Source organism: Chelonia mydas, chromosome 14 (assembly GCF_015237465.2).
Source record: "Chelonia mydas isolate rCheMyd1 chromosome 14, rCheMyd1.pri.v2, whole genome shotgun sequence".
Taxonomy (NCBI): domain Eukaryota; kingdom Metazoa; phylum Chordata; order Testudines; family Cheloniidae; genus Chelonia; species Chelonia mydas.
Genome location: NC_051254.2, coordinates 34,591,543 through 34,616,445, shown reverse-complemented (window position 1 = coordinate 34,616,445; position 24,903 = coordinate 34,591,543). Strand labels below are relative to the sequence as shown.

Genomic DNA, 24,903 nt, shown 5'->3' with positions numbered 1-24,903 from the left:
AGGTGAGATGCTTCCAGTAGCCTGATTTCCACTAAAACCAGGCCCACAGAAACCCCTATGTGGTGCTCTAGGCAGAGGAAAAGTCTTTGAGATGCCCTCACCCAAACCCCCAACTTCAGGTCCCTAAACCCCTCACACTCTAGACTGTAACCGAGAGGTCACTGCCTCGCCCCTGTATTCAGAGCCTATGTAATCAATACCGAGAAGATCATTCAGTTTTCAGAATGTCACTAAGCAGTTTGAATCAACGATATCCCTTGGCAGAGAAATTCAAAAGTTAATATACGATGATCACAAAGCAGCATAAAAACTGATCTACATGGTACAGCACAAATGAAATCAAATGATGACCACCTAAAAAGGCTTAGGAGGTTAGGGTTTGGACTGGCACAACCTCATTCATGGCGCACTGGTGTCTGTCAGGGACAATGGAAGCTTCTGAAGTCCAAACCAAGCCGATTTACAGCCAGCAAAATTGTGGAGTGTTTTACCAGCCAAAACGAGGCTGTCAGAATTCAGGGAATCCAGTGCCTACACCTTCATTTGCCAGACTCCTCCTGGTGATCTGGTTTTCTCACTGCACACCACAAGTGTCTGCTCTTTGGAGCAGAATGAAAGGAGCAAGGCTTATTCTTTTGCCAATCAGAAACATTAGGGTTTTTACACAGATCTGAGCTTGCCTTAGCAGCATGTTTGTGTGTCAGTTTTTCTCATTCACTCTCAGATGTCATAAGCCTCCATTATATGACTCCAAGCCCCCATTCTGTGTGCTCAGCCTAGTATTTGGGCATGTGACCTGAAGGAGAGGGAGCATTTGAACATTAATGCATTTAAATTGACAATGTGATATTGACATTTAACAAATGCCGTTCTTGTTCTATTGTAGAGTTTGGTTCATTTCCGCCATGGCAGACACGGAACAGGGAAATCAAACCTCCCTCACAGAATTCATCCTCCTGGGATTTGGGAATATCCCCAAACTGCAGATCCTTCTCTTCCTGCTGATCCTTGTGATTTACATTGTGACCATGGCTGGGAACATCCTCATCATGGTGCTAGTTGTGACTGATCAGCACCTTCATACCCCCATGTACTTCTTCCTGGGGAACTTGTCCTGCCTGGAGACCTGCTACACCTCCGCCCTCCTGCCCAGGATGCTGGCCAGTCTCCTGACTGGGGACAGAACCATTTCTGTGGGGGGCTGCATCACACAATTTTACTTTGTTGGCTTCTTTGCAGCCACCGAGTGTTATCTCCTAGCAATGATGTCTTATGATCGGTACCTAGCGATATGCAAACCGCTGCATTATGCAACTCTTATGAATGGCAGTTTCTGCCTCCAGCTAGCGGCTGGGTCTTGGATAAATGGGTTACTGGCTAGTTCCATAGTAATGGGTATGATGTTACAATTGACTTTGTGCGGTCCCAATGAAATCGATCATTTCTTCTGTGAATTTACAGAAATAATAAATCTCTACTGCAATGACATCTACCACATGGAACTTTTAATTACCATTCTGTCTGCTTTATTCACCCTGCCCCCGTTTGCTTTAACTGGGATATCCTACGTGTGTATCATCTCCACCATCCTGAGAATCCCTTCCACCTCCGGGAGGCAAAAGGCCTTTTCTACCTGCTCCTCTCACCTCATTGTGGTGACAATTTTCTATGGGACCCTGATCATTGTGTATCTGCTACCAAAAACCAACACACTCAGAGACCTCAACAAAGTGTTCTCTGTCTTCTACACAGTTCTGACTCCTATGGCCAATCCCTTCATATATAGCCTGAGAAACAAAGAGGTGAAAGAGGCTCTGAGAAAAAAATGCCAGTAAATGTGTTGATTAATATCTCATGATTTTTAAGCCATTCTCATCATTTTTTCCAGACCTGTCTCATTAAGTTTTGTGATACAGCATGGCCAGAAGGCAGCAGGAGAGTGATCTAGGAGAGATATGTAAGTCCCAGGATGAGGAGAAGCCTTATTTCCTGTAGAGGGAAGAAAGGTTTCTATAGGTTAATTACAAGCACCTGACGCCAATTAGAGCACCTGAAGCTAGTCACCTGATAAAAAACCCCTGCTTCAATCAGCCAGAGAAAGGAGTTGGAGCAGAGTGCAGTTTGGAGGAGTTGAAGTAGAGGAGAGTTTGGAGAAGTGTCATGGCTGGCTAGAAGACCAAGACCCTAGGTAAAGAGACACCCGGCTTGTGCAGAGAGTGAGGGCAGGAAGCCCCACAAGCTGAAGAGCAGGAGAGGGAAGTAGCCCAGGGGAAGGAAGCACTAGTTCAAGTGGTTTACCACTACCCCTGGGCTGGGACCCGGAGTAGAGGGCGGGCCCGGGTCCCTCCCTCTCCACTACCCTCTCTGGGTTACTAGTGGGACAGTAGATATCCTAGTTCAGGGGCAGGAAACTGTGCCCTGAACCCCACCCCCAAGAAAAGGAAGCGCAGGACCCATCACAATCGTACCGGCAATTTGCCACAGTTTGCACATTTGGGGTTGAGTTTATGGGCTTGTTTTTGGGTCAGTCTACCCTGCAATCATGGGATGTGATTTCAGCTGGTGTAGACAGTCCCCAGCGAGCTTTATTCTAGCGACCAAGCACTGGAGCATTAGCGCTGCGGCAGGGCTCGCTTCAGCTGCAACTAGCCATGCAAGTAAGTTCACCGGGTTCCAGGTGGGCTGCTACAGCCCAGGCTGAAGCACTCGCTGCTGCAGCTCCATTGCTCGGGTACCTGAGCTGGCTAGATTAAAGCTGACTTGGGTGTGTCTACACGAGCTGCAGTCACACCCTGTCATGGTCGTGCAAACATTCCCCTCGCTGCAGCGTTAGCTCGAGGCCCAACTTGAGTTTAACTCAAGTTGTGGCTTTTGTCATTTTGATATATAATTGTAAAACCCAACAATTATGTTTGGAGTTTTTTTGTGTTTTTTTTACTGTACCCTGGCTTTTTAACAATTTAAGGCAGAGCACTTTTTGTTGCGTTGTCTTTTTGTATTCTGGTCAATTCGTTTAGGCAAAATTCTAAAAAGCAAGCTAATACTATTTTTGAAAGAGCTCCTTTAAACATTTAGAAACTATAACGTGTCTTTTTATGTTTTATTTTATTATTGGAAAACTCTTCTTTACATGATGGTTTTGTATAATATTGCTATTCCCCAGGAACTTATTTCTTCACAGTTTACATTCCTGTAAGCTATTTTTACAGGGGGGTTTCTTACTATGCAAGGCATTTCAACAAAAAATTACTAAAAATCTTTCTTTAAGTTGTGTCACAGAGATGGTAGTTATTTAGTTATGGAAGTTGAGTAAACAGCATCTTTTTAAAATGTAAAAACAAGCTTACATTATTTGTAAAATTTGTGATAGTATAGCTTTTAATCACTTTATTCAATTGTAATCCTGTGATTAAAAATATTTCACTGAAAAAGATAAGTTTTTTTTTCAAAAAGGGGGTGGGGTTTATTGTTTCTTCAGATAACAGGGTGAGTGGGGTCTGTCTTTATCTTACTCCTTCATACAGTTAGAAAAGCTTCATAACAATGGGGTGTCTCCTTGTTGCAAAATGTTGCTTGCCTAGTGTCGTGTTTAGATCCAATATAAAAGCATACTAATATAACTTTATTTCTAAACTTCTGCAAGAAAAGAATTTAACAGCTTCAGATAACAAGGGTGAGAGGGGGCAGTATCTTACTCCTTCATGCAATTACTCAAGCCACATGGCTTTTGTTTTTTTAAGCTTTTATTGTAAATGGAGGGAATATTACATTCACCCCCAAAATCTTCACACTTTAGAAAGGATATCCTGTAAAGCGGTGTTACAAAGTTTAAATTAAAAGGCCTCCTTTCAGCTAAAGTCAATGGGTGCTAATTTCCAATATATGTAAAGACTATAAAAATACATTACTTTAAGTAGGTGGAATAAGAGAAATTGATATAAAGGTTAGCCATAACTTTCATGAGGGTCTTTCTTCCATTTTTAAAGACCAAGGGTAAATGCATAGTGTAAAAAGGTAGTTCAACTTCTGGTACAAAACTGAAAACAAATAAGGATGTTTGCTAAATGTTTGTTAGATGGGGTGGGATCTGAGTTACTACCGAGAATTCTTTCCTGGGTGTCTGGCTGGTGAATCTTACCCATATGCTCAGGGTTTAGCTGATCGCCATGTTTGGGATCGGGAAGGAATTTTCCTCCAGGGCAGATTGGAAGAGGCCCTGGAGGTTTTTCGTCTTCCTCTGTAGCATGGGGCATGGGTCACTTGCTGGAGGATTCTCTGCTCCTTGAAGTCTTTAAACCACGATTTGAGGACTTCAATAGCTCAGACATAGGTGAGGTTTTTCGCAGGAGTGGGTGGGTGAGATTCTGTGGCCTGCATTGTGCAGGAGGTCAGACTAGATGAACATAATTGTCCCTTCTGACCCTAGTATCTATGAATCTATAAATTTACATAAATTTGGTAAATAAAAATCTACAGACATGCTTCTTTTGATTGGTGTTTTAAAAGTTTGTTTGTTAAAACTTTACTTGGTTTAACTGTTTTGGTTAAAAAAAAACATTAAGAGAGTCAGGGAGTGGGGGGGAAAGAGAGCCTTCTTATCTCTGGTATAAAGTGTTAACTGTTTTTAAATAAGCTAATTTTTCTTTTAAGTTAGCCTGTGTGTGTGCTTTGTACAAAGTGTGTAAATTTAAAGCTTTCTTTACAGATTACAAATAATAAGTTTTTAGAACAGTTTTCCTTTAGGCAAAACTTTAAAGGCTGGTGTATTTGTTAAAATTTTACTTGGTTTAACAGCATTTAGATTTTTAAAAAGTTATGAAAGAAAAAGGATGTGGGGGAGAAACAGCTTCTCTTATCTCCCATTAACTGTTTTACATAAGCTGTTTTTTTTTTCTTTTAAGTTAGCCTGTGTGTGTTTAGCATAAAGAGTGTAAATTTAAAGCTTTTTATATTTATATATTTTATATTGCAGTGGGGGAGATTTAGGTTGGATATTAGGAAAAACTTTTTCACTAGGAAGGTGGTGACACACTGGAATGCATTACCTAGGGAGGTGGTGGAATCTCCTTCCCTAGAAGTTTTTAAGGTCAGGCTTGACAAAGCCCTGGCTGGGATGATTTAGTCGGGGATCGGCCCTGCTTTGAGCAGGGGGTTGGACTAGATGCCCTCCTGAGATCCCTTCCAACCCTGATATTCTATGATTCTATGATATAGCAGTTTTCCTTTTGGCAAAGATTTAAAAAGCAAGCTAAAGGCTGGTATATTACTACAAAAACTTGTTAGGTACCGCATTCGTCTTTTCATTCCTTTGTTTAAAGAGCTGTGTTTTTTAAACAGACCACTGGTCAAAAGCCACTCCTCTTGGGATGTTGTGATTGGTTCATGGCAATATATTCTATGGTGTTGCTATAGAACAGCTCCTGATTGGCTCAACCAAGAGGCATAGTTTGCCCCAGGTTGGCTGACCCTGGATTTGCTGGCATTTGACTAGCGGTAGCTGCAGGGGTAAGATGCTTTTCTCTTCTCTCTGCCATGTGGTCAGTGACACAGGTTTAGATAGCTTTGACCTGTCTCTAATCTAAAGTGCCCAAATGACTTGGAAGCTTAACTCCTAATGACTTTCTATGGCACCTGGATTTGTAGATTTTTTTTTTTAAACCCTATGTAAGCAGGAGAATAGTCCCACTATAGTGGGGAACTTTCCTGGCTTCTGCACTACCCCGTTGAAGTGGGCTAGCGAAAGGATCTGAGTCCTCGCTCCCACTTCCTTTACCCAGTGGCCTCCCTGCCCTTGAGGACTCCCCTTCCACTCTCCTGTCTGGCAGAGTCCTCATAACCCCAACAAGGCTGGGCCCAGGACCCCTGCGGGGCTCGACCCCCAACCCTGCTGTAGTCACCTGGGACAGGGGCTAGGGTGTCCCCACTCCAGGGTACTCTCTCTGCACTGGGCACTTCTCTAACCGACTGATCATTACATACAATTTAAAGCAAATGCAAGTTATTTAATCAACAATTAATTTTAAAAAGAATAAGGAAAAATGGGAAAGATTAAAGGAAGCACATCAACCTGCTCTGTGGCAGGGAACATCACAAACAGTGTCTCTGGAACGTCAGGGCAGTTCACGGTCTCCTCCTTGTAAGTCCCAGGCCTTCCTCTCAGGCCCTGGCTGTGCTGCAGGGATGCTGTGGGTTGGACACTCGCTCTGGTGGTGGCCACACGCTCTAAGTGGTAGGACCCTTCTTCCCAGTGTCGCCCCCACCCTGTCGGGGTTACAATCCAAGTCTGGCCTGCAGAGCCTCTTGGCTGAGGCATCTCCCTATGCTGGGCCCACTGCCCAGGGCCCCCCTCGCTCTCCCCAGCTGCTCACCGCACCCAGCTCCAGCCCCAGCTGCACCACTCTGTCTCTGCGCTGCTGCTGCTCTGCCTCCAGCTCCCTGGGCTGCTTCTTTGGCCCCTCTGGCTCTGGTTGCTGCAGCTCCTCTGCTCCCAGGACAGGGTCTGCTCTGCAGGCTGCTTCTGTGACTCTGCTCCCAGCACTGACCTGCTTCCTGGGCTGCTTTTCTGGCCCCTCTGGCTCTGGTTGCTGCAGCTCTGCTCCCAGGACAGGGTCTGCTCTCTCTGGGCTGCTTTTCTGGCCCCTCTAGATCTGGCACAATTCTGCTTCCCAGCTCAGCTCGGGCCCCTGCTTCCTCCTTAGCTCAGCCCTACTCTGTCTGACCCAGGCAAATCCAGCTCACATGGAGGACGGGACCTCCTTGGCCTCCTGACTCCCTGATTAGCCTTCCCGCTCTGTCATTCAGGCTGACCTGGAGCACTGGCCTCTCCCCATTGTTCCTGAGGACTATCAGTCTCAGGGTCCTGGTTCCCCATAGACTCTTCCCCCTTTAGTGCTGGGAGCTAGCCAACCAAAACACCCCCACTGAATGTTAGTAAGGGGGCAACAGTCGCCTTACACCTAGAAGGGATCATTAGATCATCTATTCTAACCTCCTGTATAACAGGGGGCATTAAATTTCACCCAGTTGCCCCTGGATTGAGTCTAATAACTTATGTTTGACTAAATCCTATCCTCCAGGAATGCACCCAGTCTGAGTTAGTTCCGATAGTTAATCACCATCACTGTTAAAAAGATGTGCCAAATTTTTAATTTTGAATTTGTGGGGTTTGAGCTTCTTGTCCTTGGATCTCATTATTCCAAGGTTAGGCTCCTCAGCCACTTAAGCACTTTAGGAAAAAGTCCCCACAATGAATAAAAATGTAATAAACCCTGGTTGCTTGTGAACCACCTGAGGTCAAATATTTATTGAAATTCTTTGAGTAATTTTGAATGAATGCATCTGTGTACATTGTGTGGTTCTCCATGGAAAATTTGAAAAAAAACACTGCATGCATCACTTGCTCTAAATTATTCAGCCATCTCTAGAGATGTTAGCCTTGTTTGACCTTGGTATGAATTTTGTATTAGGTGTGTTAACCATTTTGTGCTCTTACTTACAATGAATAATCAGATTAGAATGGAACATATTCAGGCTATTCTAGCACTGAGGCTAGAAGGTTAAAATGATGAGACATAGCTCATTTATTTAATATTCAGCGTGCAGAAGGAAGCAGGGTTGCAAAGTGTTATCTCAAACAGCACTAGAAAACTGATTTGGAAATTAACAGGCAATAAAAACTCACCATTAGGCATAACAGGCCAGATTCTAACCTCCAGTTAAACGTGTGCAAATGTGAGGTAATATCATCAGCTTCAGTAAGGTTACTCCATGTTTACCAATGGTGTAAATAAGATTGGAATGTGGCCCAATATCTCTTGCTCACAGCTGGGCACAAATTTCCTTTCTTATTTCCTTCCCTTTGCACACCAGAAGAAAAAAAAAAAACACGGAATAATCTTGCAGACACATTTGTTTGTCAGGCAGCAGTAATACTGTGATTCTGCACAGTACAAATTTCTGTGTTAGAGTAGTCTCTTGTGAGCACTGACAAACCATACATGTATATATGTATCATACAAAAACTATCGATCTACCTACCCTAGGAATTTTTGCCATACTCATCAATGGGGGCCAGCTAAGTACCTTAAATATTGTGACTTTGTGAGAGGGATAAAAAAAATAAATAAATCAGATATGCAATTCAGCTGAATTGCATAACACCCCAGGGTAGAACCAGAAATCACTCCAAAGCAAGGCCAGGTCTACACTAGGAAATTAGGTTGGTATAACTGTGTTGTTCAGGCCTCGCAGTGCATTGGTTTTAGGTACTATATACACAATAATCAAAGTCCTATAAAAATGGTAACCACAATAATGTGAGAGAAATAGGTAGAAAAACATCCAATCTTGATTTAAAAATTGTCAGTGATGCAACAAATCAAGAAAAGTCAGATATTTTTTTTTAAATAAAACCATTATCTGGAGCCCCCATTACAAACATAAACCATCTTCTTTTAGGTTTCAGAGTAACAGCCGTGTTAGTCTGTATTCGCAAAAAGAAAAGGAGGACTTGTGGCACCTTAGAGACTAACCAATTTATTTGAGCATAAGCTTTCGTGAGCTACGGCTCACTTCATCGGATGCATTCAGTGGAAAATACAGTGAGGAGATTATATAAACCAAACACTCTACTGTGGGTGACTTGTACAATTATATTTGCATAATGCCAACATGGCTCAAATCTGGGATCTCTGGATCATAACACCTGAGCCAAAAGACCCAGCTTTCTTGGCTAGTGGTGTAGTAACTTGTCAGCAAGTTAAAGAAGTATGGGCTGGATGAATGCACTATAAGGTGGGTAGAAAGTTGGCTAGATTGTCAGGCTCAACGGGTAGTGATCAATGGCTCCATGTCTAGTTGGCAGCTGGTGTCAAGTGGAGTGCCCCAGGGGTCGGTCCTGGGGCCGGTTTTGTTCACTATCTTCATAAATGATCTGGAGGAAGGTGTGGATTGCACTCTCAGCAAATTTGCAGATGATACTAAGCTGGGAGGAGTGGTAGATACGCTGGAGGGCAGGGATAGGATACAGAGGGACCTAGACAAATTGGAGGATTGGGCCAAAAGAAACCTGATGAGGTTCAATAAGGATAAGTGCAGGGTCCTGCACTTAGGACGGAAGAACCCAATGCACAGCTACAGACTAGGGACCGAATGGCTAGGCAGCAGTTCTGCGGAAAAGGACCTAGGGGTTACAGTGGACGAGAAGCTGGATATGAGTCAGCAGTGTGCCCTTGTTGCCAAGAAGGCCAATGGCATTTTGGGATGTATAAGTAGGGGCATAGTGAGCAGATCGAGGGACGTGATCGTTCCCCTCTATTCGACATTGGTGAGGCCTCATCTGGAGTACTGTGTCCAGTTTTGGGCCCCACACTACAAGAAGGACGTGGATAAATTGGAGAGAGTCCAGCGAAGGGCAACAAAAATGATTAGGGGTCTGGAACACATGACCTATGAGGAGAGGCTGAGGGAACTGGGATTGTTTAGTCTGCAGAAGAGAAGAATGAGGGGGGATTTGATAGCTGCTTTCAACTACCTGAGAGGTGGTTCCAGAGAGGATGGTTCTAGACTATTCTCAGTGGTAGAAGAGGACAGGACAAGGAGTAATGGTCTCAAGTTGCAGTGGGGGAGGTTTAGGTTGGATATTAGGAAAAACTTTTTCACTAGGAGGGTGGTGAAACACTGGAATGCGTTACCTAGGGAGGTGGTAGAATCTCCTTCCTTGGAAGTTTTTAAGGTCAGGCTTGACAAAGCCCTGGCTGGGATGATTTGATTGGGGATTGGTCCTGCTTTGAGCAGGGGATTGGACTTGATGACCTCCTGAGGTCCCTTCCAACCCTGATATTCTATGTGTAGGCTCATCAGTCTGTAGTTGGCCTAGTCACCGTAGCAGGGGCCAGACTGTCAGCTTGAGCAGGTAGTGCTGACAGTTCCATACTCCCCCTGGCCAGGGAAGCCTGTCCGGAGATCAGAGACTTCCCACTTCAGTTCTCCCTACAGGCCATCACTTGCAACGCTGACACCCCTGGGTGCGTTATCATCAGAGATCAAACTTGGTCCTCTGGACCTTAATACATCACCCTCTCCTGCTGGAGCTAAAAAAGCCTCCTCTCAGCCAATGCTGTAGCAGACTCATCACGCTGTAGCTGGCTTAGCCACCAGGGGAGGGGGACAGAGTGTCACACTGAGCAGGCATGGCTTACACTTGAACTAAGTGGTTTCACTATCCTCCATCCCACACCATGTAGCCATCAGCATCGCTCCCTGGGGCTCCTCTCCAGGCAGTGTCACGTTCCTGGACCCAGCTTCTCACAGTGGCTATCACAGGGGGAGGGGGATGGGGTGGAGGGGTTGCCCAGAACTCACAGGGACCGTTTTCAGGAGGGGGGCAATTCTCACATGTACAGCTTCCCACTCCCTACAGCAGTCAGTGGTCTCCACAGGCTCTCTGCCCATGTCACTCCCCCTCTGTGTGGTTGCATCAGCCACCAACCCCAGTTACCCTCCTCTGCACAGGCGGGCTGTGCCATCCGGCAGGGAGTCTGCAAGCAGGGACCTGGATCAGAGGCGTTAGAGGAGGTAGAAAATCCAGGTAGAAATCAGAAAATCCAAATAGTGGATTTTACAAAACCCAGGGATTTTTTGGAGGTTTTCGGTAAACAACAAAAATGAAGGGCCTTATTTTTAAGAGTGAGAGGCTAATGTTTCATAATCATGACTTGTGAATTTGCATGCCTCCATTTTTAGCTGTGCAGCTTGAGACACATTAAAGTGGCCCAGTTTTCAGAAGAAGGGTGCTCAGTACTTCAGGGCCCTTACAGGCATCTCAAGTTCAGCATCCGAAATCACTGGTCATGTTTGACAATCTTGGCCAAAACAGACACTAATTAGTGTCCAAGAGCCCCCTCCCCCACCACCATTAAATATTTAACAGATTCTGCAATGACCTTGCTAGCAAAGTAATACCTTATTCCACCAGCAATACTGTTGAAATAAACAGTGCAAAATACTATTCAGTGGGAGTTAGGGTATCACAGTGTGGTCCATAAAAAAACGCTCGGAAGACCTGAGCTTCAAACAGGAAGGTGGTCTAAAGCTTAACTAAAGAAAACCTGGCGGGAGACATTTTCAAAGCTGGAAATGGGAGTTTAGTGCCCAACTCCCATTGACTTATCAGCGATTTGGGCACCTGACTGCCCCTTTATGCCTTTGGCATTCTTTCCCAATACTACTAAATATTAAAACTCCCATGGACTTCATTTGCACAGGATTGGAGCCCTGGTACTTTTCATCTTCAAAGGGATCCACACAGTTTAACTCATTACTTCTCACAAGCTGCCGAGGTGGTAGACTCATGGGGCTCAATTCATGAAGAACTTAGACATTGGGATACAGGGTGTCTCAGCGTCTAACTTTTAGGCACTTGGGAAAATCACTGCCATTCACAATCACTGGCACCCCAGTTCCCTATACAATGAAGGGGGGGAGAGAGAGATGCCTAAGAAGGGGATCCACAAAATCCAGCACACTAGGCGGGGAGCCACCTAAGCTAGCGAGAGGTAGATGCTAAGCCGAGAAGTGCTAAACCTCACCTCTCCCAGGGAGCTCAGTGCCTAAGTCTGAGCTGGAGGGAGGACCCCATCTGTGCTTGGGATTCCCAGCAGAGAATCCTCTCCTGAAATCAGTTTTGCAAGAAACTAGGGGTGGAGTGAAGGAGGCTCATTGAGAGATACTATTCAGTGGGCAACAGAGAAAGAATGACTCTGTCACCTGGTGGTTAGAGCATTCACCTGGGATGTGGGATCTCTGGATCCAGTCCCCCTGCTCCAATGCCTCTTTAATTTTTAATGCAAAGCTTCAACAGGAGAGACTGTGAAAGTCCCACATCAAAATATCCTGCAGGTAGCTGGTTGGGGATCTGATCTGCAAGGCAGCAAATCTTTTCTCAAAATCCTGCTTTGCCTCAAGCACATGGGAGACTTGAACTGGGGGTCTCTCACACGAGTACCCAAACCACCGGGCTAAGAGTTATGAACTCCTCCTTCCCCCCTGGACATTTTGTGTGGGGCGAGGTGGCTTCTGAGCACTCTAGTTGATTGGACCCCCAACTACAAGATAAGTACTCCTCTGCCTATCTTCCCCCAGTTCATGAATCGCTTTGGGGCTTGGGCAGGACGTCCAGAGAGAGGCCTGAATTGTTCTGAAGGCCATACATTTACTGAGAGCTTTTCTCAAGGCCTCCTTGACTTTGTTTCTCAGGCTGTATATGAGGGGACTGACCAGGGGAGTCAGGACCATGTACAGGAGAGAAAACGTTTTGTTCAAGTCTCTCAATGTATCAGTTTTTGGTAACACATACACAATAGTGATGGTCCAATAGAAAATTGTCACCACAGTAAGGGGAGAGGAGCAGATGGAGAATGGCTTCTGCCTGCCAGTGGTGGAAGGGATTTGCAGGATGGCAAAGATGATACAGCATAAGATGTCACAGTCAGTAGAAATGGGGGCAGGGTGAATATAAAGGACAGGATGGAAGCCGAAAGTTCCACATTGCGAGTGTCACTGCAGGACATCTTCAGCAATGGGTTGAAATCTCAAAAAAAACCCCAACAACAACAATCAATTTCATTGGGACCGCAGAAAGTTAATTGTAACATCATTCCCATTACTATGGAACTATCCAGTAACCCACTGATCCAAGACTCAGCTGCTAGCTGGAGGCAGAACCTAAGATGCATAATTATTGTATAATGCAGGGGTTTACATGTTGCTAAATACCTATCATAAGACATCTCTGCTCAGAGACAGCATTCTGTAGCTGCTAAGCAGCCAAAGATATAATATTGTGTGACACATGCATAGAAAGAAATGGTTCTGTCCGCTGTCAGGAGACTGGCCAGCATCCTGGGCAGGATGGCCAAGATGTAGCAGGTCTCCAAGCAGGACAAGTTCCTCAGGAAAAAGTACATGGGGGTGTGAAGGTGTTGATCAGCCACAACCAGCACAACAAGGAGGGTATTCCCGGACACAATGTAGATCACTAGAAACAGCAGGAAGAGAAGGGTCTGCAGCTTAGGGGTATTCCTGAATCCCAGGAGGATGAATTCCATGATGGATGTTTGATTTTTCCCGTTCTGCGTCTGCCATGGATTTTGTCTAGGGGAAAACCAAACAAACTCTGAAGCATACTTTGGAAAGCACAGCAGAGTTAAATGTTCATACATTGACATCACTCTATTCCACGTGTCCTTTTGGGTACTCGTAAAGGGCTGTCTGGAAAAGGTAAAGTCTTCATACTGAATCTGATATTTTTGGAGAGTGTGTTGAGATCTCTTTCAGATAGAATCACAAATCCAAAATAATGCACTATAGCTTAAATCTGACAGCGATATTGAAATTCTTGGCATGAGGGGGAAAACCAACACAGTATAAAGCTTTCATCTCCACCATCTTTTCATGCATGCTTTGGGACACTTGACCCCGTACTTTCCCCGTATTCCTTCCAAGATTGCCCTGCCATAGAGCAGGCACATTTAGGTGAAGGCTGTCAAAGAGGATCTGGATTGAAACCTTCTTCCTATTGGTCTAAGCCTGGCTTCATCCTTCCCATGCCATTGGTGCTGATACGTACACGCTCGAGAATCATTTGTGGGCAGGATCTACAGACAGGCAGACACACACACCATTGCAAATGACACACATTAAAAACAGTGCTATGCCGCGGGTATTCAAGGCCTGATTCACAACTGCCTTGTGTATATAGGGCAGGTTGAAATGTTTTAATCAAAACTGTTTTCAGTGGAAAATTGTGTTTTGGTTGAAACACAATTTGCTGTACTTTGCTCCTCTCACCTCTGTCATCCACAATGGGCCAAGGCCTCCATGATGCACAGCTTCCCCTCACCTAAAAGGTAGACTGTGGTGCATTGTGGGAGATGGAGTCCAGCTGGGGATCCCAACTCATAAAGGAGAATGGGAACCTCAGGAGCCAACTGCAAATTGCATTTTTGCCCCAAATCTTCTGGTTTTCAGCAAAAACTTGAACTTTTCCATAGCACAAATAATTTTGGGAGCAGCGCTACTTGTGCTTTGTGCGATCATTTACACCTCTGCAAAGTGAGTGCCAAGGCATGTGAGACAGTTTTCATACCCATTTTACAGAGGGGCACATATGGTGGTGGGAGTCTACTATAGACCACTGGACCAGGGGGATGAGGTGGACGAGGCTTTCTTCCGGCAACTCATGGAAATTACTAGATCGCAGACCCTGGTTCTCATGGGAGACTTCAATCACCCTGATATCTGCTGGGAGAGCAATACAGTGGTGCACAGACAATCCAGGAAGTTTTTGGAAAATGTAGGGGACAATTTCCTGCTGCAAGTGCTGGAGGAAACAACTAGGGGCAGAGCTCTTCTTGACCTGCTGCTCGCAAACCGGGAAGAATTGGTAGGGGAAGCAAAAGTGGACGGGAACCTGGGAGGCAGTGACCATGAGATGGTCGAGTTCAGGATCCTGACACAGGGAAGAAAGGAGAGCAGCAGAATACGGACCCTGGACTTCAGAAAAGTAGACTTTGACTCCCTCTGGGAACTGATGGGCAGGATCCCCTGGGAGAATAACATGAGGGGGAAAGGAGTCCAAGAGAGCTGGCTATATTTTAAAGAATCCTTATTGAGGTTACAGGGACAAACCATCCCGATATGTAGAAAGAATAGTAAATATGGCAGGCGACCAGCTTGGCTTAACAGTGAAATCCTTGCTGATCATGAACACAAAAAAGAAGTTTACAAGAAGTGGAAGATTGGACAAATGACCAGGGAAGAGTATCAAGATATTGCTCGGGCATGCAGGAGTGAAATCAGGAAGGCCAAATAACACCTGGAGTTGCAGCTAGCAAGAGATGTTCAGAGTAACAAGAAGGGTTTCTTCAGGTATGTTAGCAACAAGAAGAAAGTCAAGGAAAGTGTGGGCCCCTTACTGAATGAGGGAGGCAACCTAGTGACAGAGGATGTGGAAAGAGGTAATGTACTCAATGCTTTTTTTGCCTCAGTCTTCACGAACAAGGTCAGCTCCCAGACTACTGCACTGGGCAGCACAGCATGGGGAGGAGGTGACCAGCCCTCTGTGGAGAAAGAAGTGGTTCGGGACTATTTAGAAAAGCTGGATGAGCACGAGTCCATGGGGCCGGATGCCCTGCATCCAAGAGTGCTAAAGGAGTTAGTGGATGTGATTGCAGAGCCATTGGCCATTATCTTTGAAAATTTATGGCGATCGGGGGAAGTCCCGGATGACTGGAAAAAGGCTAATGTAGTGCCCATCTTTAAAAAAGGGAAGATGGAGGATCCTGGGAACTACAGGCCAGTCAGCCTCACCTCAGTCCCTGGAAAAATCATGGAGCAGGTCCTCAAGGAATCAATTCTGAAGCACTTAGAGGAGAGGAAAGTGATCAGGAACAGTCAGCATGGATTCACCAAGGGCAAATCATGTCTGACTAATCTAATTGCCTTCTATGACGAGATAACTGGCTCTGTGGATGAGGGAAAAGCGGTGGACGTGTTGTTCCTTGACTTTAGCAAAGCTTTTGACATGGTCTCCCACAGTATTCTTGCCAGCAAGTTAAAGAAATATGGGCTGGATGAATGGACTATAAGGTGGATAGAAAGTTCGCTAGATTGTCAGGCTCAACGGGTAGTGATCAATGGCTCCGTGTTTAGTTGGCAGCTAGTATCAAGTGGAGTGCCCCAGGGGTCGGTCCTGGGGCCGGTTTTGTTCACTATCTTCATAAATGATCTGGAGGATGGTGTGGATTGCACCCTCAGCAAGTTTGCAGATGACACTAAACTGGGAGGAGAGGTAGATACGCTGGAGGGTAGGGATAGGATCCAGAGGGCCCTAGACAAATTAGAGGATTGGGTCAAAAGAAATCTGAGGTTCAACAAGGACAAGTGCAGAGTCCTGCACTTAGGATGGAAGAATCCCATGCACCGCTACAGACTAGGGACCAAATGGCTAGGCAGCAGTTCTGCATTAAAGGACTAGGGGTTACAGTGGACGAGAAGCTGGATATGAGTCAACAGTGTGCCCTTGTTGCCAAGAAGGCCAATGGCATTTTGGGATGTATAAGTAGGGGCTTTGTCAGCAGATCGAGGGACGTGATCATTCCCCTCTATTCGACATTGGTGAGGCCTCATCTGGAGTACTGTGTCCAGTTCTGGGCCCCCCACTACAAGAAGGTTGTGGAAAAATTGGAAAACAAAAATGATTAGGGGACTGGAACACATGACTTATGAGGAGAGGCTGAGGGAACTGGGGATGTTTAGTCTGCAGAAGAGAAGAATGAGGGGGGATTTGATAGCTGCTTTCAACTCCCTGAAAGGGGGTTCCAAAGAGGATGGATCTAGACTGTTCTCAGGGGTAGCAGATGACAGAATAAGGAGTAATGGTCTCAAGTTGCAGTGGGGGAGGTTTAGGCTGGATATTAGGAAAAACTTTTTCACTAGGAGGGTGGTGAAACACTGGAATGCGTTACCTAGGGAGGTGGTGGAATCTCCTTCCCTAGAAGTTTTTAAGGTCAGGCTTGACAAAGCCCTGGCTGGGATGATTTAGTCGGGGATTGGTCCTGCTTTGAGCAGGGGGTTGGACTAGATGACCTCCTGTGGTCTCTTCCAACCCTGATATTCTATGATTCTATGCAGTCTCAAGGCAGGAAAATTTCTGTTTTTTTCATCAAAACAGTTTGGCCATAAACTGAAAGTTTTTACCTAAATAATAGGAGTTGCTGTGCCTTCTGGGAGTTGTAGTTTGCTCTTAGTGTCCCTATTCTCCTTTCCAAGCTGGGATTCCCCTGCTGGACTACATCCCCCATAGTGCATCATGGTCTGCCATTTTAGTGAGGGATAGCTGTGCAAGATGGAGTCCCTGTTCCTCCTGCACTGTGGAAGATGTATTCCAGACGGGGGAATCCCAGACCCTTGAGAATGGAGACATGTGGAGCAAACTACATATCCCAGGAGACACTGCAACTCCAATTTTTGGCCAGAAACTTTCTTGTCAAGGTCTTTTTGTTTGTTTGTTTGTTTTTCTGAAAACTTAAAAATTTCCCATTGAAAAAACTGTTTTGGACCAGTTCAACTAAGACCCCATTATACCAATACAGTGGGTGTGGAGTGAGAATTTTACCAATATCTGTTATGTATGTTGCTGAAGAAATTATAGGTAGGTCACTCTGGGGTTTGCTGACACATGCCTCTATTATTATTTTTTTTCCTCTTTACAGAGGTAACCAAAAAGAGTCCTTCTGTGAAGTTCTGGTGTCATATTAGCAGATGTATTTTTAATTGTTGTAACAACTGTCATATTTCATCAGGTCGGGTGAAAATGTATTATACACTAACGGACAGATTTTCAAAGGTATTTAGGTGCCTAAAGATGCAGATAGGTGCCTAATTGGATTTACTAATGCACTTAAATGGGTTATGGGCCATATTTTTAAAGGTATTTAGATGCCTAGTGGGATTTCCAAAAGCATCTAATCAACTAATATCTGTTGAAATCAATGAATTTTAGGTACTGAAGTGTTGTAAAATCCCACTGGGTGCCCAACTGAATCTTTAGGCCCTTAAATACATTTTGAAAATTTGACCTTCAGTAAATATTGAATAAAGTTAAAAGGGATGGAATAACAAGGACATATTTGGAGAGAGAAGATCTTTCTTGTTTAATTAAATTCTTTCTTTCTTTTCAGAAAACACGTGGCACATATACAATGGACACATCAAACATCCATCACCAAGTTCATCCTCCTGGGATTCGGGAACCTGAATGAAGTTAAGATTCTGCTTTTTGTGGTGTTTCTAGTGATCTACATTGTGACTATGGCCGGGAACCTTCTCATTGTTGCACTAGTTGTGGCTGATCAGCACCTTCGTACCCCCATGTACTTCTTCATGGGGAACTTGTCTTTCCTTGAAACCTGCTACACCTCAGTCTTTGTCCCCAGGTGCTGCCTGGGTTCCTGGCAGAAGATGGGACAATCTCCTTCAGGGATTGTATCACACAGTTCTTCTTCTTCTTCAGTGCTTTGGCTTGCATAGAGTGCTTGCTTCTTGCAGTCATGGCTTATGACCATTATTTATCCATATGCAACTCACTCAGCTATAAGGTTATAATGAACCTCATGGTCTTCCTTCAGTTGGTATCTGCCTCCTGGATAACCGGTATATCAGTCAGTGCATTAGCAGTGGGGATGGTGCCCCACCTAAGCTTCTGCGGCTCCAGTGAAATTAATAATTTCTTCTGTGACATGGAGGAGCTGCTCAAATTATCCTGTGCAAAAAGCCCACTGGTGGAAATGATAATTCTGGTCTCCTGCTCCCTGGTAACCCTGGTCCCTTTCCTCTTCATCATTGTGTCTTACGTTCTTATCCTCTCAGCCATCCTGCGAATCGCCTCTACTGCCGGGAGGCAGAAGGCATTTTCCACCAGTGCCTCTCACCTACTGGTGATGAGTCTGTATTATGGGACCATCATTGTCATGTATGTGGCGCCATACACAGAGCAGTCCCCAGGCTTCTATAAAGCTCTCTCCCTATGTACAGGGTCGTCACCCCGATGTTCAACCCCATCATCTACAGTCTAAGGAACAAAGAGGTGAAGAGGGCCTTTAGGAAAGTCGTGCTGCATAACTTTGGCATAATTAGGCTGTGATTTTCAGAAGGACCTAAAGATGTTTGCTGCCCAATTCCCAGTGTCAGATGATTGCCTAATTCCTTTAGGCCACTTTGAATAACCTAGCCCAGATCTCAATAGAATTTGATTATGTACTTCACTTAGACACTGCGATACAAACCCACACTGGCCAGGAAGAGGATAATGAGCTGCTGTGGGCTCAGTCACTCTGTCCCACTCCATTGCCACTATATAAATTCATGGTGTGCCCACACCTTGAATAGTGTGTGCAGTTCTGGTCACCCCACTTCAAAAAAGATATGTCAGAATTGGAAAAGGTACAGAGAAGGGCAACAAAAATGATTAGGAGTACAGAACAGCTTCCGTATGAGGAGAGATTACAAAGACTGGAACTGTTCAGCTCAGAAAAGAGATGATTAAGATGGGGAATGATAGAGGTCTATAAAATCATGACTGGTGTGGAGAAAGTGAATAAGGTAGTGTTATTCACCCCTTCACATAGCACAAGAACCAGGGGTCACCCAATGAAATTAATTGGCAGCAGGTTTAAAACAAACAAAAGGAAGTACTTCTTCAAAGAACGCACAGTCAACCTGTGGAACTCATTGCCTGGAGATGTTGTGAAGGCCAAAAGTATAACTGGATTAAAAAAATAATTACATCAGTTCATGGAGGATGATAATGGAAAACAAGAGATAACCCTAAAAACCATTAACTGAAAGTGGGCATATCATGTAGACTTCAAGTTGGGGTAGAAAAATAACAAATTCATGCAAAAATAGTGAACAGCGGTAAAGCAGCAGGTCATGACATTGAATGCAGCAGCAAGTGCTTAACCACGATGTTGGCAGGTGTCCAAAGTCTTAATCATAGAGTTTAAGAAGAGCAAAGAAATCACAGAGACAGAGAGACGATGCTGCTTGAGAACTGCTAGCAAGAGCTGCTGTCACAAATCATTCTCCCCAGATGACTTGCAGATGATTGGTCCTCGGAAGTGGGATGCTGCCCATTCAGCATCACCTCTGATGGTATGTATTTGCAATTCGGGGTGCTTCTAGCTTACTGCAATAGGGATTTTTGTGTTGTGTGTTTGAACTGCTTGTGTCAGTCATTTATCGGACAGAGATGCCATGTCCTCGGGGAATTCCTGAGACCACCCTAGTATAGTGAAATCCTTGGAAGGGTAACAGAGGATAGGTCCATCAATGGCTATTAGCCAAGATGGTCAGGAATGCAACCCCATTCTCTGAGTGTCCCTAGCCTCTGATTGCCAGAAGCTGGGACTGGACGACAGGGGATGGATCACTCGATGATTCCCTGTTCTGGTCATTCTCTCTGAAGCATCTGGCATTGGCCACTGTCAACAGACAGGATACTGGGCTAGATGGACCATAGGTCTGACCCAGTATGGCCATTCTTATGTTCTTATTGTGGTGTTTAGATGTTGCTTGTAATTATTAGAATTGGGAGTCTGAAAGGACAGGAAACAGGAAGGATGGGGGAGGAGTTAAGAGGCTGGGAGAGAGCTACAGAGGGTGCAGCAGCAGCTTGGTAAAGAGGTTTCCACTTTGAAAATAAAGTCCTGTTGAAGCTTGTTAGTACCTTGCCTGGTTGATACAACACTTATATAGCACTACACCTGCAAGAGGTGTCAGCCTTGGAGGGAGGAGTTAACAGGGGAAATCCCAGCTCAGTTGGGAGCTGGCTGGGAGGGGATGCAGATCTCCAGCTCTCAGTCTGTGAGAGAGGCCTGGCTGGGAGCAGGAACTGACTAGAGACCGGTGCTGGCCAGACCCTCCCTGAGGGAAGGTGGGCGTGATATGGGGCTATTGTTTTAATTTGCTCCCAGTGTCTTGCCTGTTGCTGCTGAGTGAGATGGCTGAAAGTGGCACCTCCCCTGCAGCAGGCGATGCTAAATAAAACCTTTCTGTCTTTTCCACATGATCAAGGACCCAGCACTGGGCTGTCACAAAGCCCAGGGGCAACCCGCACACAGACACCAGTGAAATAACCCAGCCTTAGTTTATGGAGCTTATTTACTGATGTACATTGTCACGGTTCAGGGTTAGCTGCCCCATGGAGCCCTCTCAGTTTCTCTGAGGCCCTGTTCTTCACTTCTCTAGAACCCCACGACATTCCCAGTCTTTACTATCACAAATTTTAAAAATAATATAAGCATGTTTTTACATTTTCAAAGTTTTGCCTAAACAAATTACCCAGAATAAAAACGATTTGGGCCTCAAGCGAGGGGGATGTCTGCACGGCCATGACGGGGTGTGACTGCAGCTCGTGTAGACACACCCGAGTCAGCTTTAATCTAGCCAGCTCAGGTACCCGAGCAATGGAGCTGCAGCAGCGTGTGCTTCAGGCTGGGCTGTAGCAGCCCACCTGGAACCCGGAGAACTTACTTGCATGGGTAGTCGCAGCTGAAGCGAGCCCTGCCGCAGCATTAATGCTCCAGTACTTGGTCGCTAGAATAAAGCTCGCTGGGGACTGTCTACACCAGCTGAAATCACATCCCACGATTGCAGGGTAGACTGACCCAAAAACAAGCCCATAAACTCCACCCCAAGAATGCAAATTTAATGAGACAGGTCTGAAAAAATGATGAGAATGGCTTAAAAATCCTGAGATATTGAAAAAAGATACATTGTTGGGGGGAGGCTTATTCATCTTCTGTCTCCTGAGCATTTAGAGGTCACATTTCCAGCTTTCCTCTGCAACCATGACGGCTAGAATCTTACTTCTTTGAAAGGTGAGGTTCGCTGGAAATCTCAAGACTCTTGAAGCTGGGGCTTTCAGAGAAACGCCAAATTTCATGAGACTGGCAGTAAAATCATGAGCCCTGGCAACAGAGGCTGCTTAGATACTCTATCAATGGGCCATAAACAAAGCCCTAAGGGGTGGGATGCTTAAAATGTGTTAAGGGAGTACAAAGAGCATATTCCATCAAAAGTGACTTGGGCACCTAACTCCTATATGTCTTCAATACTTTGGGAATCCCACCCTAGATAGATACGCAGAATTTGTAAGCTACATATACATACATGTTGGTTAGCCAGTGCTCACATGACACCACTCTAACACAGAAATGTACACTGTGCAGAATCATATTACGGCTGCCTGGAAAACAAATGTGTCTGCAAGATTTCTCTGTGGCCTTTCCTACTTTACAAAGGGAAAGAAGTAAGAAAGGAATTTTGGGCCCAGCGGTGAGCCATGTTATAATCTCATTTATACCCCATGGTAAACGTGGAGTAACTTTACTGAAGCTGATGATGTTAGTCCACATTTACACTGAGGTTAGAATCTGGCCTGTTATTTATAATGGTGAGTTTTTTTCTTGCTTGTTAATATCCAAATAATTTTTCTTGTGCTGTGTGTGACAATAACACTTTACAACCCTCTTTCCTTCTGTTTATTGAGTATTAGGTGAGTCGCCACACAGAACTTTTAGGTGTCTAGAAAATCACTGGGATCACAAAGCCTGAATTAGGTGCCCAGGCCCCTATGCAATGAATGGGAGGGATAGACACCTAAGAATAGGAGTACTTGTGGCACCTTAGAGACTAACCAATTTATTTGAGCATAAGCTTTCGTGAGCTACAGCTCACTTAGAATGGGATCCATAAAAGCCAGCACATGCTAGGAGCTGACCGAGTTAGTCCATGGGAAATGCCAAGGAGAGGGCTGTGTGCTAAGCCCAGCCCCTTGCAGGGAGTTCAGTGCCTACTTTTGATTGGGATGCTCAGCTGTGAACCTTCTCTTTGAGTTAGGAGCCTAACATGTTTCTTGCAAGAAGCTGGGGTGGGAGGAAGAGGAATGCCATAGTGACTTCTAGCCCAAATCTTAGAGCACTTCCCTGGAATGCGGGAAACCCTCCTCTTCAAGTCCCCCCACTGCCTGTGGGGGAGAAGGGATTTGAACAGAGATCTGCCACCTCTCAGGTGAGTGCCTGAACCACTGGGCTATGGGATATTCTGACATGGTGCACCCTCAGTCCTCCTACTGAAGCTGTTCCACTGTGGCTGAATAACAAAAGGTGAAAGGAATGGGATTCTGGGCCACTCCCTTCCTAGGTAATTGCTCTAAAACCACCAGGCTATAGAGTCATTCTCATGCTGTCACAGGCCAGGTCGACACAACACACTTACTTTGGTATAACTATGTCACTCAGGGGTGTGAAAAATCCACATCCCTGAGCGATGTAGTTATAGTGACCTTAACTCCCACACGTAGACAGTGCTATGTTGGCGGGAGAGCTTCTTGCGGCAGTGGCATTACTAAGCCGTTGGGTAAGCTCTCTCCCATCAGTTTAGAGTGTCTTCATCAGAAGCGCTACAGTGGCGCAAGTGCATTTTTGTAGCTGGGACTCGAGCTATATACATTTTGTTTTTTTCTATCTAGCTCATCCATTGGCCTCCAGTGGAGTGTCACTGATTTTCACCAGGTGGGGATCTGGCCAACTTGACTCCAAAGAAGCCAATGATTTAAGCCATCTGGGGAGGTGTCCCTTTGTCTTCCTACTGAGATCACAATCTGACCTATTATTTGTAATGAAGTCCTCTTCTTTTGCTAGTTAATTTCTGTATCACTGGCCCTGGGATGTTTGTAATAAGACAGCACAACCTTTTTTGTGCAGTCCATTGAACATTCAATAAATGCATCAGGAATCTCCTGTGTATGTCTCATGGCTTCCTAATACTTCACACTAAATTGGAACAGGGGGTGGATTTTCAAAGATGCCTAAATTAGAATTTTTGAAAAATATCCTCACAAAAGGATTTTCAGAAAATAGGATTTTATCAACAACACAATGTCTCCATCTTAGAGCGATTGTTTCAAGCCCTCTGTAGACTCGGGTAGATGTTGCTGCATTGGTCAGACTCGGGGAAGCTTCCCCTCTCAGGGAGATTGGTTCAGGCTCTCTGCAGGCTCAGGGAGATGCTATTCTATACTCTTGGTTCAACTTTTACAGATTTCTGCACAGCCATGACACTCATAAACGTATTCACAAACATGTTGCAGATTTCTAAATAATCAGAAGAAAGACATAATACAGTTCCCAAGGAATCAAAGCAATCTGAACTCTGGGTTTTTATTTGTTTACATATTTATGAAGACATTAAAACAAATCTGATCAGTTCTAACTTCTTAATTCTGTGCTGAGGTTTTAAGCCTGTAAGTGATTGGAGTGAAGGCTGTTATTGTTCACAGAACATTGGAAGAAGAAGAAGAAGATATCTGGATATTTCAGTGTAAATCTCCTCACTTCAGTTTTCAGCAGCAATGATTCCAAGGTGCAAAATCCAGATCCAAAGCCTGGGGACATTCAAATGCAAGAAAATGTTTTGAGACCGTCCAGCAATCTGATCATTGGGTCTAACTCACTAGGGCTCTCTGGCTGCTGTGTGCACTGCCTTGAAAGACATGGTTAAGCGAACCTAAGCCCCAGTATAGACGCACGGTATAGAATTCTTCCATCATCCTACTTACCGCCTTTCAAGGGGGTGGATTTACTACAGCGACAGAGAAAACCCTTCCGTCACTGTAGCAAGTGTCTACACTACCACGGCGCAGCTGCAGTGTTGCAGCTATGTCACTCTGGTGTTTGTAGTGTAGAGATACCCTCAATTTCCATCAGTGGTGTGGAGTAGTCAGAGGATATCAATGAATCTGGTCTATGTTCCTAGAAACCAGGCTGGGCTAAGATTTTCAAAAGGGACTAGTGAATTTGGGATCCCAACTTCAAAAACCTTAAAGGTGCCTGATTTCCAAAAGGCAGATGCTCAGCACTTTCTGAAAATCCAGACCCTTTAAATATCTATCTATCTATCTATCTGATCTCTCCAAATTACATATCATCATGTGTAGGATTCTGGAAAGTAATGACTTCTCATTACTAAATTTAAACACATGTATACTTTTTCATGAGTGCTCCAATTATTATTCTTAATATTTTCCCTCAATGTTACATCCTGGTGATGTTTTTTTGTTTGTTTGTTTGTTTAACAATAGCCTTCATAACATACAAGATCTTTTAGAATAAATAAGGGAAAGCTAGTGTCTAAAATGTACCTCCACGAGCCACCAATAAATTCTGGCCACAAACATAGTTTTGGGTAGTCAGGACTTTTGTTAAACCCTCTGCAAAATTCTTGCATTTTAGATGCTCAAATGCACTCGTTCTTTGACTTTCCTTAAAATTCTCACAGTGC

At 44.8% G+C, this 24,903-nt stretch overlaps 1 protein-coding gene and 1 pseudogene across 1 annotated transcript; both read left to right on the top strand.

The window, feature by feature from the left end:
- Nucleotides 1–885: 885 nt before the first annotated feature.
- LOC102929436 (olfactory receptor 10A7) lies at nucleotides 886–1,835 on the top strand. The gene has a single exon (XM_007053545.3). It carries the CDS (start codon nucleotides 906–908, stop codon nucleotides 1,833–1,835), a length of 930 nt encoding a protein of 309 aa, XP_007053607.2. The 5' UTR covers nucleotides 886–905.
- Nucleotides 1,836–13,881: 12,046 nt separating this feature from the next.
- On the top strand, nucleotides 13,882–19,002 carry LOC119567680 (annotated as a pseudogene).
- The last annotated feature ends 5,901 nt before the right edge of the window (nucleotides 19,003–24,903 follow it).